General features: G+C 41.9%; 1 protein-coding gene across 2 annotated transcripts in view; it reads left to right on the forward strand.

Moving 5' to 3' along the window:
* Nucleotides 1–12702, forward strand: part of LOC137879366 (low-density lipoprotein receptor-related protein 1-like) — an 88278-nt gene that overhangs the window by 14759 nt on the left and 60817 nt on the right. For both annotated transcript variants that reach the window (XM_068720010.1, XM_068720012.1), the window contains exon 3: nt 11475–11612. In XM_068720010.1, coding sequence (XP_068576111.1) covers nt 11475–11612 — 138 coding nt within the window. The remainder of the gene's footprint in view (nt 1–11474; nt 11613–12702) is intronic.

The following is a 12702-nucleotide window of genomic DNA, read 5'->3' on the forward strand; positions in this document are numbered from 1 at the left end:
CAAACTTATAGTTGGTTGATGTAACATCTTCAACATCTCTGTGAAGATGCTCTTTGGCGATGTGGGAATTATGTAGATTAATTTGACTTGAATACTATTCAACAGGTGCAGTCCTTATGTAAAACAGCCCCAGAAATAGATCAAAAACCTGCTGTTCTGGCTTTTGAAAGACATTTTTTAGGTATGCTGATATTTCACTGGAGCATTTGATCCCTCCACACACGTTCTAAATGCAGTCTTCAGACTGAGCTTGTTGGCCTATTAGATTTATTTCGCTAACCACAGCCAGGCTGGAGAAAACAATGGGGTGTTTTATCAGCGAGTGAGAGAGGTCATTCTGCCTTTAAACAGTCCTGTCATGCCCAATTAGGGGATTTACAAAGTTTGTCTTTTATGATAGATGTGATTTCCTTTTGCATTCAGAGCCACAGAGGATGCAGTCATGAGACAAACTGAAAGTAGGACTGAAAAAAAGGCAAAAAAGCTGTCATTTCAAAGTCTTCATTAGAGTGGAGATGCTTTGAGGCTGAATCCCTGGGGAGGGGATGAAAGCAGCAGTGTCTTTTTGGTCAGCCTCTCCGACTGAAATGCCTGTAGTTTTCAGAGGGCTTAGGGTGGGTAGGGGGGACAGTCCTGTGTGTGTGTCTGTGTGTGTGTTAGGGGGGTGTTTGGCTGGAAGAGAGTGTGTGAGGCCAGGGTGCTGTAGCTGCAGTCTAGACGCAGAGACTGTATGAGCGTAGGTCTGGAAGTCATTAGAGATTCGCCCAGAGCAATGGAGAAACCTGCTGTTTTTTCACAACCTGCTCTTTCTTCCCGTTCTCGTCTGTGGGCCAGCCTCCTTCCATGTCTCTATCTGGGACAGAAACAACAGTGACTCCGTATTCTGTCTCCTGCTCCCTCCAGCTTATGCCAATACTTCTTCAAAAACAACAGTTAAGGACCTATGCTGTAGAGGGGCCTGACTTTTCACAGTGTCACGGTGGAAAACCCAAGAATGAGTCAGAGAGACAAAAATGCCAATTCTAATTGTAGCGTTCCTGGAATCAAGGTGTTTTTTTCTTCAAATTAAAATGGGTGAGACTGTTATTGAAGAACGTGGCAAGTAAAAGTGCATTACAAACACTTTTATCTGTAAACATGTTTAAATAGTCTGTCAAGGGGCTATTCATTGGAATTGTGACTTTCTTTTTTATTGGATTGAAATTACAGTCTGTTGATATTCTGTATAGTTTTCTTTTCTCCAAGAAACCTCTTGAAAAGACCAAAAACAGTCAATACATAGTAGATCCTATTAACAAGTTTTGCCTAAGTACCCATAGACCTTTGTTGTTGTGACATATTTCTTCATTACGAGGAATATGGGCGGTTTATTTGATGCATTCCCGCATACACCGTCCTGCAATTCAAAACAGTCCCCAACAAACACACTATTTACTCTTATTTAACAGTTTTTTTTAACATAATTAAACATTTACCCCTCCATCATTCAATTCAGACCTTTGTAGCATGTCTAGTCTCTCTTGCCCATGTTTCCTGAGGATCTCTACTGTCAAATGATCAAAAATTAAAACAAAATGCTATTTGGAAGACAAAGCTTAGAAATACCATGTTTGATGCAGAGCAGATGTTGGGTGTTGAAGCTGTGGAGCACTGAATGAACCCACTTAAAAATGGCTGGTTGATTAGCATTTTTGTAACTCATTAAATATATACAGTATATAGAAAAATAAACGAGAATCTACTTTTCTGAGCTGGAGAAGTTGTCACAAGGACTGAAAATGGAAATGGATTTAAATACTATATTGTCATATGTTTTATGAGCATGTATCCCAAACTGTATGTACACCACCCATACACTGAGTAGTATTTTTAGTTTTATTGTTGTGGTAAATGTGCTCTTTGTGAAGGTGCTTTTGCAGATGCTTCTGGTTGAAAAGATGCATGAGAGGTTTATTTATTCACTCATGTGGATGGGGCTTTGTTAGTGTGTTGGCTATTGCCAGTGAAGTCAGTCACTGTCCAGTGCAGCTGCTTTGCCCCACTGTGTAACCCCCACAATGCTGTTCTTTGTGCCCCGGGGTGCTGGGTCAGACTGGCATAGAGGGATACTGAAAGAGTAAAACAAAAACAAAATGGTTGTTTGGGCATATGACCTTTTATATAGCGCTTTCATCTCCATTCCTAATCAATGAACAATTGAAACACGGGAGATACATGTGAAGATTTTTTGTCTGGAGAGCCCTCGGGTAGGGTGGAGGCTCTGGTAGAGCTGCCATCTCCTCAGGCTGTAGACTTTATTGGGGTCCTGAAATATTCCCACGTGTAGTGAGTGTGCCCTGCAAACACAGGAAGTGTGTAACGCTGAAATGATGTCCCCTGCCCCTGGCCTGTAATAAGGGCAGTTTTACAGACAGTTCCCACCTAGGCTGCAATTAGCTCTTTAGGAGATGAGGCACTTTTGTAACAGCCACTTTCAGAGTGGAAAACACAATCATTCGTGATGTAATGTGCGTCTCACTGACTCCCATCAAAATTAATGAAAGACTGTCTTGAAAATAAGTTTTTATATTTTGTACACTTGCTCAGAAGTTTGAGCCACAGCAGTTGTAATGAGATCTAACAGGGATCTATTTGTTTGCTGTATATTTGTTCAGTGGTGTCATTTACCAAACAGTTGACTCAAAGTCAGTGTTTACTGTTCCGATATAGAAGAAGTGGTGTGTTTGATCCTGCTACGGTCTCCTAAAAGCCACCATTCAGTCCAGATAGCCACCAACATGACGAGGAAAACAGCCTTTGCTGTTGTAGAAGTGTTGCCTTGCAGCACCTTGTCCCTAAAAGATCCTGATGCAGGTGTGAGAGCATGTGCACACAGTCTGCTCCCTTCTACACACACACACACACACACACACACACACACACACACACACACACACACACACACACACACACACACATACACTTCATTTCTCTCACACACATTTTACCTTTCTAAAAAAGTTAAAAGATGCTTCACGCTTTGTTCTTCAAAAATGGAAGCAATACATCACACACTAACAGAAGAGTGTACACCACTCTTAAATCAGCTCCCACTTCATGAGCTAATGTGTCTGCAACACCATAAAATGGTTTGTTTTGCACTAAATATAATACCATCCCAGTTGGTTATGTGTTGTGATGTTATATGAGCTGATGCAAGGATGTGCTGTAGATTAATTAATATTTCACGTGAAATTTGGGAAAAAAAGATAAAATACTGTAAACTGACATATTATTGCGTTGGTATGGCTACCTTGTTATCGAACAATTGCCTACTTGCACAGAGCAACATTGACTTGATGTCGGTGTCAATGTAACACTAATATTCACTGTCTTTTTAGCTCTGTTTAGGTCTCCATCAACTTCTGATGACGATATTTGGCTTAGTTGCTGAATGCTCCACTATTAACTAGTTAGCTAGCATAGTTAGCTAGTTGTGCGCTGTCTTTTTGCAGATAGTGTACAGTAGGTTTATCAAAGGTTTTCCTTTTAAAAACAGCCATGTGTTGTGTCTGGAAACAATGCTAATGAGAGCAGTTAGACTGAAATGAAACGATAACCTAAAAGACCTAAAAGATGTTAAAACGTTCCATAGAGCAGAGGGGAACTGCAGAGGCAAGGGGATAATTCTCTCTCGGTTCACATTTTTTTCCATTGTTTAAATTTAGTTTATTATTGATGTTTCCCCCCTCAATTTCAAATTTCAAAACTTATGACTTCATTTGACAAGGATAGGAAAGATATCCTTTGTTTGAGCACGTATTTCCGCCAGTGCAAACCCATGCACAAGATTCATAAGGGTCCCAATTTATTCCAGACAGAGTGTGTGCAACAGTAATGGTAAAGACATTACATTACATTACAGTCATTTAGCAGACGCTTTTATCCAAAGCGACTTACAATTCAGTATCTATCTACACACTGTAGACGCAGCTACGGGAGCAATTCTGGGGTTAAGCATCTTGCTCAAGGACACATTGACATGAGACTAGCAGAGCAGGGGATCGAACCACTGACCCTCTGATTGAAAGGCGGCCCTGCTCTCCACTTAGCCACGGTCACCCCCTAGACATATAGAGAAACTGCAGAAATGATATATACATGTTTTATTTAAGGGTGCGGTGAGGTGGATGTGATCCACAAGCCACCAGTTGGCCATTTTTAGATGAGGACTTGAGGCTGGGGCATTAGAGAGGGCAAAGCTGGCCCCTTGAAGCAGAACAAGAGAGCCGGCCTGTGTTCAGCCAAGAAAAGCGTGTCAGGGGTTTAAATTTTAAAAAGACCATTATGTAATCTCAGCGGGGCTCTCTCAGAAGGGATTGGAGCGGGACAGAGGGACCCTAGTGGGGGTGGGGGTAAGGGGGGACAGGGAGCATAGCTCAGAACAGGGTTTATGATGTGGTAGAATGAGGGACATAAACAATAACAATATGATAATTGAAGCCCCCCCACCCTGTAACTAGAAGCTATAGACTCACAGATGCTGAACACCTGGCTATGCCTTGCGGCTGCTCTGTCTGTACGGCAAACTACCATGTGTCTTATAAGTAGCGGTTATAAATGACTACATCCCGAATGCGAGATTGCATTATTGAATACACAGCCTGTCTTCTTCCGTGGATGTTTAACTTTGGTCTCCTCTGGTTTCTTGGCTTGAACAGCGACGGTTACTCTAGTCCTCCTTTCTGACCCCCTTGGGCCTTTCCTGTCATTTGCATAGCTGTTTTTTTTTTTACATTATAATTAGTCGTCTGTCCTTTGAATTAGTCTTTTAATGCCCTACGTAACAAATGAAAACGACTGTCGGAAGAGTGGCTTGGCACTTAATTTCTGATGAATAAAGCTTGTCTTGCTTCCTGGGTAAGAACTCTAAGCCAAAACAGTCATTCTGGGGCAGCAACATTGCCCCCTCACTACGAGAAAAACTTGCACAATACTAATAGTTTTAAGTTAATCCTCGGCCCACTGTGAGGAAATAAGAGGCGAATGAATCAAATAATGAGTCTTTTCAATCTGAGAAATAGTCATTACGTAAGAACCTTATTCAGTCCGCAATAGATCTATTTTTCTTCTTTCATCTGTGTGTGTGTTTGTGTGAGAAAATAGGAGAAAGAGGGACAAAAACAGTTTGTCTGTGTGTGTTATTTGAACTTTCATCTGCCCTTTTATGCACAAGCTTAAGGAAATAGGTGTGCACCAATGGATGATATAACTTCTTGAAATTCCCCCTTTGATTTCCTTTGGGTGTATTTACTTCCTATTTCATAACCAATACCTACAGAGGCTCAATCTATTTATTTGGTTGTGCTATCTGGTTGTGTTGTGCTGAATGAATATTGTAATTCACTTTGCTGATAGAACTGTTTGCTTAGTGGTTTCTGTGCCCTTAGGGGCAGCAGCGCTGCTGTGTTTGGAGAAGGCTCAGTTTGTTGTGCTTTCGAGAGCTGGATTTAGACCTTCCTGCTTTGCTTGTCGCCCTGCCAGCCACCCCAGAAGCCCCCCCAGGAAGCAATGAAAATGTGGTGTTGATATCTTGGAAGGAATGGGGTGAGCAGAGAGAGCCAGAGACCATCAAGTGCAGAGACGGCACACAGTCTGCCACCAGGGTGAACGCCAGAGATGCTTATAATAAAGAGCATTTATGCTGTCAGTTTGTATAAAAACATTGTTAAACTGAGGTGTGAATGCCTGGACAAAGGGAATTCATGTAGCTGTAAATAAACCCACTGTAGTAGTTGTAAAGGCACTCACAGGTGTGGTTGGAGTGGCAGGTTAATGTGTTGTTTTCCACCTGCAGAGTGAAGTGTTTATGGGCTAGCTGTCAGAAATAAACAGTGTTGTTACCAAAAAACAAATGTTGCCCTCTGTGCTCTGCGGCTAACTGTGGCTGTGCCTGCTCTTTGGCTGCCTGTGATCTTTTTCACAAGACTGTGTTGAGTAGCAAAATCAAAATAACACACTTCCATGGTAGCCCAAAAGCCACAATGGAGCTTTGGTGTTGTTGCGTCTTGTTTTTTTTGGTGTCCTAGTTGTTTGGAATTTCGTTTCTTTGGCAGGGCAGACGGCGGATGGAGGTCAAGGGGCGCCTTGGGGCTGCTTGGTCAAGATTTGAGTGCTCTGTCTAAGAATATGTCATGTTCACAGGGAGGGCCAGCCGGTTTGTGGGGACATCAGTGGTCAGCGAAACCCAGTATTAGTATATGTCATTAAGAGGTGCTGGCTGTAAACTGGTGTGCAACACTATTTATTCATGAGGTATAGTTATGGATCAACATGTTAAATTATTCAGCTATATATGGATGGTTGATGTCTGTGAAAATTATTATTTTTAATCATCTTGCTTGGTAGCAGGATATGTAAGTGTATTTCTGCCATTGTTTATGCTGAAATAGTAACCCTGTTGCTCTCTGGAGTTGGCCTCATTCTGGCCTACATAGAGTCCCTTTTATGTTTTTGCACTGGCAGTGTCTTGTTATTTCGTTGTGTGTTTGTTATTGGTTGACTAAGCATTGTGTTGACTTGCATATGGAGTGGAGGCATGAGCTAGTGAATGGAAAATCCCCACAGCCTGACAAGCTTTGGGCACGGGGACAGCCTGATCCAGACCCAGACCCTGACTCCTTCTCAGTCAGCTGGACCTCCTTTCTACCACTGGAGAAGAAACACAGATCAAGACTACAGTTTCTGAAAAAAACATTACTTATGAAAGAAAAAAGTCAAGAATCGTAAAAGTGTAAACGGTCCTAGGCGAGCAAGGAAAGTGTGTCCTATAATATTAATATTAATCCTAAAACAGCACATAATAAGAAAGTGCCAGCTCCCCTTTCATCACTGTGGCCCCGTGGCCCTTGCCATGTTGCCGGCTCTCCCTCCAGGTGACCGTGCTACAGTACAGATCAGGCTTAGCACGAGACGCTGCTTACAGCACTGTGGCTCAGCCTGCTTTGTAGGGGGTCACAGCCGATTTGTGTGATCCAAACAATGGCCTTAGTTTTCTTGTCCCCCCCCTCTTTCGACACCCCCTCTGCTCTCACTCCCTAGCACTGGAAAAGTGCATGTGATCTACTTCTATGTGTAGCGGCTTAAATATTCCACTCGTGCAAGGTGTCTGAAATCCATTATGCTGTCTTGTTTTGATGGATGCTTAGAGAAGAAAGGCTTTGATTGGCTCTAATGGTGATTTTGTGGACTGCAGAAAAGTACCCATCAGGTGTTCCTATTGAATAGGTTGATATTGAATGTTGAAGCTGTTTGCGTCTGGTTGTACATGGTTGTATATCCTCAAATAAATTTGTTGCAGCAGACAGGCCTATGGAAGAAGTGAATTCTGTCCTGGTATCTGCTTACGTCTTTATGACGTCTGTAGCAGAGAAGTGAAGCCTTGGAACGATCTCAAGCTCTCCATAGGAAAAGAATAGTTAAATCTCCACCCTCGGTTTCACCCACTGGCTCTAACACAGGGATAGCCTGTATGGGTCGATGATGGGAACACCAGGATGATTTTCCTCTTCCTTGGGCACTCTAATTGAGCTACAGAACCGAATAGTTGAAGCTGTACCAGCCAGCTTGTGTAGATCTTTCACTGAACCATACAACAAGCTGTGTTGAGAAACAGAGCAAATAGAAACTTCTCAAAGAGAAAGCAGTTTGGGCCTGCTAACCTGGCTCACTCACAGTAGAGGAATGTTGAATAAAAGACCCTGTTTAATTCAAATTAGCAATGCCTTTTCCACCGCCGGCCGCTGCCAGCTCGCTTAAGAATGAAGCCTTGTGGGGCTCTGTCCACTTCCTGTGGATGAGGTGTTCCACTCGGTCTTCTATGTCTACTCTCTCACTTTCTCTTTCTCTCTCTCTTTGTGTCTCACTGTGTTCGTTTTCCACACACTGCCCTCCCTCTTAAACACTTACTGTAAATGGGTCAACAGATGTTGGAAGAAAAATTATGGGAGGAGATAAAGAAGGGGAGAGAGTGAAGGCCAATAGTTTGACTTAGCACATGGGCTGAGAAAGATGAGCCCTTTAGAGGAGCGATCTGTTTTCAGAAAACGTTCATGCATCAAAAGAAAAAAGAAAAGAAAGGAATATGTTCATGCATTTAACTTGCATTTTAGCAACTTTTTAGTTTAAAAAGAAAGAATTATGCTCATTTTCTTTCCTGCTGAGAGTTGGATGAGAATACCAAAACCGCTTTAATTTCTATTTGCTAAATATGAAACTAGAGCTGCCAGGAGATTAGCTTAGTTTATCAGCATACAGACTGGAAGTAGTGAAAACAGCTGGACTGGCTCTCTTTTCAAAGTTCAAAAATATGCCTACTTACTCCTCTAAAGCAGACTAATTAACAGGTAATCATGTTGTGTAAACCATCAGCCATTGAGACCACTGGCCAATTTCAGGGACCTCGAGTCTTTTACTGCTAGGTTGCAGGCAACAAGAAAGAAAGGGTTCAGGCATGTTTTCCCCTTGAAAAGAGAAATAATTGTTTGTACATTTCTGTTTGTATATGAAATAAACACACAACATACAATGAGGTAATAGGTGAGCTTTAGAAGTACCGGTGAGCAGATTATTGAACCAGGGTGGCTGTGTGCTTTCTGTGTACTTATTGGGCCAAAACACAATCACTGTCTCGGCGGGTATACAGTTCATCAGTCATCTCACCGTCCGTAGACTTGGACAGTGTTCACAGCAGTTTGGACATACAGACTTTGTATGTCCATTTATTTGTATATAAAGAACTGAGCTGTTGGCAACACATGGACTAGTTGGACTTAAGGACAGAAGTTGTGCTGAGTCATTAGTCTTTTTGTGGATGAAAGACTGGTCAGAGTCACAAGGCAGGGAACCTCATCCAAAAAAAGAGTTCAGTCAGGCCATGAAGTCAAAAAGCCCTTGCTGCTTGTGCAGTGATTTTAGAAGTACATTCACTTCTATATGGAGTTAAAGCTGCATAGATTTAGTGTCTCGGAGGGAGCAGTTTTGGATAAACTCATATTCACTCAAGATGAATATGTTTTTGTCCCCCCAGGGATCCCAAAGTCTTCTCTTAGCACATACTACTATAATACCAGGCTGGCACGCCACTACACTGGCGTGCTTATTGTCGATGTTCTGCCTCTGGGATGGTTGTGTGCCTGCTGTGAAGGTAGTTATTTAGCCAGTTCCAACTAGGATAATGGTGTGTTTGTAGTTCCTGCTAGTTTTCTCTAGTGGCCATCTTTTGCTGCCACAATGGTTTTTTGATTTTCTGCCTTGTGGTTCTGCCTGCTAAGTTGGCAAAGAGGAAAAGATGAATATAAATCCATGATAGATGAGAAGGGGAATGCTGAGCTTTTGGGAAACAAGGTAAAAGAACAAAACAGCTAGCGTTGGGAAACGAGGTGGAACAGATGCAAACAAACATGCCGGTCTGAACAAATCATTCAGATACATGCAAATGATTGTGATTTTCTCGCAGACACAGTTTATGAACGTTTTCAAAATGTGCTTGCAGACATGATACAATAGGAGCTTACACAATCTATAGTGTTTCCCAATTTGCACGTCTTCTCTTATTCCTAACATTACGACACGCAGCTCTGATTAATTACTGCAAAGTGCACATTCTCTGCTGAGTCAGACAGATCCTGGCGTGTCATTATGAATTTAGTTACTAAGTGAAGGTTTATACAATTGCCTTACTCATTAAATATGTGGCCTTTATAGTCCATCTGTTGCTCAGGAATGTCTTTAAGACCATGATCATCTTTGATAGCCACATGGAGAAATGTCCCGTGTTGTTGTCCCGTACTTGAATGATGCTATTTAAAGGTTTTTCCAGTTCATATGCCACTAAGTTGGCCTATTTATTTCCAATAACGGTGAGCATGAGGGCTCTTTGTGTGATCTGTGTTCAGTGTATTGATAGTCTGATTGTTTGCTGCACACCCACTGCAGGTTACCTCTGTCTTGTAACTGGGTCCATATTGCTTTGTGATGAAGCCCACCACAGTGGTGCCTTCCACAAATATGAAGTAAACAGATTTGCACTCACGGGGGGAGATGCTATTGAAATATGAATGTGTTGCTTCAGTCTGACAAATATGTTGTCAGACACACATAGTCGCGCTGTCTTTCAGAAAATCTGTCATCCACTGGCAGGATGAAAGGGCAGTGTTTTATAAAGACTGATTTGAAAGCATTTCTGCTTTACTGATAAGTTTGTAGTCGGGACAAAATGGATGAAAGAGAAAAAGGGAGCTGGCAAGGATCCCAAGGTAAAATCCATCTTAGGAAGTACGTGCATGTTGCTGTACTGTACGTGCCGACATGGCTCCAAACAAACCCATTTGTAACAGTTGCACAGCTGGAGCTGTGTTCACAGATAAGGTGCTGCAGTGCAATTTTGGTATCCATTTTGGCATGACAGTGCACTTGTGTTTCTGCCCGCTGAGAATGGTTCTTATTGCAAATCCAATCCATTCTAGTGACTTCAGTTGACAGAAGCACACACAGACCTCTCCAAAGACAAACCAGGGCAAGTTCAGTTTTGCATTACTTTGATGTACTGCACAACCTGAATCTAGTACACATCCAATATACATCAAACTAAAGTTAATAATGCTACTGAAAAATACTTATTGCGTTAGATTAATGGTTGGTTTGAACCAGTAATGTCTTTCTGTTTCAGTTGATTTAATATGTGTAGCCATTTTGCAAGAATCATACATACATGGATTATCTAGTCCAGAGGTCTTCAACAGGGGGTCCGCGGACCCCCTACTTCGGGGGCTCCGTGAAATTTTTGGTTGATTAGACAATTTTTTTTATTTTTTTTCCCCAAACATGAATCTGTCCATTATTTTAATGGTTCAGTATTGTATGCAAGATAACAGGTATGTTTATACATGGCAGTGGCACTAATAGGCCATCACTCATTTTCGTTTCCACATTTATGTTTAAAATGAAAACGTCAATTTGAATAGTTTGTATGCATGGTTATCATACAAGGTATGTTTATAATGGCAGTGGCACGGCCACCCTACTCATTGTACCTTGCACATGTTTAAAATAAAAACATGAATACATGAACCTGTGTATTATTTGAATAGCTTAGTATTGAATGCACAATAACAAGGTATGTTTATACATGGCACTAGGCCCAGTTTAATATAAAACACAATTTTATACAATATACTGTATATAGTAGGGGGTCCCTGCTCCATCTCTCTATCAGTTTGGGGGTCCTTGGCCTGAAAAACATTGAAGACCCCTGATCTAGTCTCTAATTTGATTGGTGCTATGAATACAATTATGCCCAGGTCAAATGGCATGACCTGAATGGAGGCTGAATTTCACAAGATATTGAGTTGCAAATCGGACATTTATTCATATCTACAAAGGAGTATTGCACTACTTAATTTTCAGTCAACCATAATTGTGTGTGTCATCCGCAGGTCCTCACAGTACCATATCACGGTGTCCTCCCAATGAGTACCAGTGTGGAGGAACAGATCTCTGCATCCACATGAGCAAACTTTGCAACGGGGAGCCAGACTGTACTGACGGCTGGGATGAGGGACCACACTGCAGAGGTATCACTGTCGCACACACATTTAAGGGATATGCATTATGAATGTAAAAGAGTGTTAAAGTGGTAAATAATACAATTCTTGTCGTAGTGCACCCTGTCTGTGTGAAAGATGTGGGTAATGTGGAGTCTGGCTGGATTTCTGTTCTATTTGTTGCTTTCGTATTGTTAAGTTCTCACCCCTGGAATCTTCACACTGTCAAGTCACAGTAACTGATTGATTTACAACACCAATGTGAACATATTGTGTTTTTCTTTTTGTTCTGTATGCTGTTTGTAGACACAACCAACTGTAGGTTTGACTCCCCGTTAACATTGCTCAAAATGAAAGCATATCTATTGCCTCCACACAACTCCCAACTGGGGACAGCTGAGTCGGTGGCTCGCAGCTAACAGAGCTAACAGAGCTAACAGTGCTAACAGAGCTAACAGAGCTAACAGTGCTAACAGAGCTAACAGAGCTAACAGTGCTAACAGAGCTAACAGTGCTAACAGTGCTGATAAAGTTAACAGAGCTAACAGTGCTGACAGAGCTAACAGTGCTAATGGAGCTAACAGTGCTGATAGAGTTAACATAGCTAACAGTGCTGATAGAGTTAACAGAGCTAACAGTGTTGACAGATTTAACAGTGTTTACCTGAGGAAACCAGAAGTTGGGTGCTATGCTTGCGCCAAAACGCTGTCAATCGGGATGGCGTTATCAGGTCTAACCAACGTATTAGCGCTGTGCAGAGCGGTTGCCGTGAGCTTGCCAGTGAGGGTGCGTTCACGTGCAATAACATGCACTAAAAGTCACGCACAGCGGGCCCGGCTATGTCAACAAAGCAAGGAGAAGCTCAAATTATAACACACACACAGTGAGAGTAACTTCATTCTCATTATTCCACTATATCTTTACATATCAAATAGCTGTTTGCTGCTGAATGTACTGAATTTATTAATAGTAAATTAAGGAAGTCGTCATTTTGAATCCGAAAATAGGAAGTAATTTATGATGACCCTAAAGAATGTAATGCCCTTTACGAGAATGTGCTGAGCAAGTTGACCACACTGAGTGAAAACAGAACTTGATTGTGCAAATGACCTGAAAATCT

Source organism: Cebidichthys violaceus, unplaced genomic scaffold (genome assembly GCF_023349555.1).
Source record: "Cebidichthys violaceus isolate CVI_PGR_0920_01 unplaced genomic scaffold, fCebVio1.0.p SCAF_25, whole genome shotgun sequence".
Classification (NCBI taxonomy): Eukaryota; Metazoa; Chordata; class Actinopteri; order Perciformes; family Stichaeidae; genus Cebidichthys; species Cebidichthys violaceus.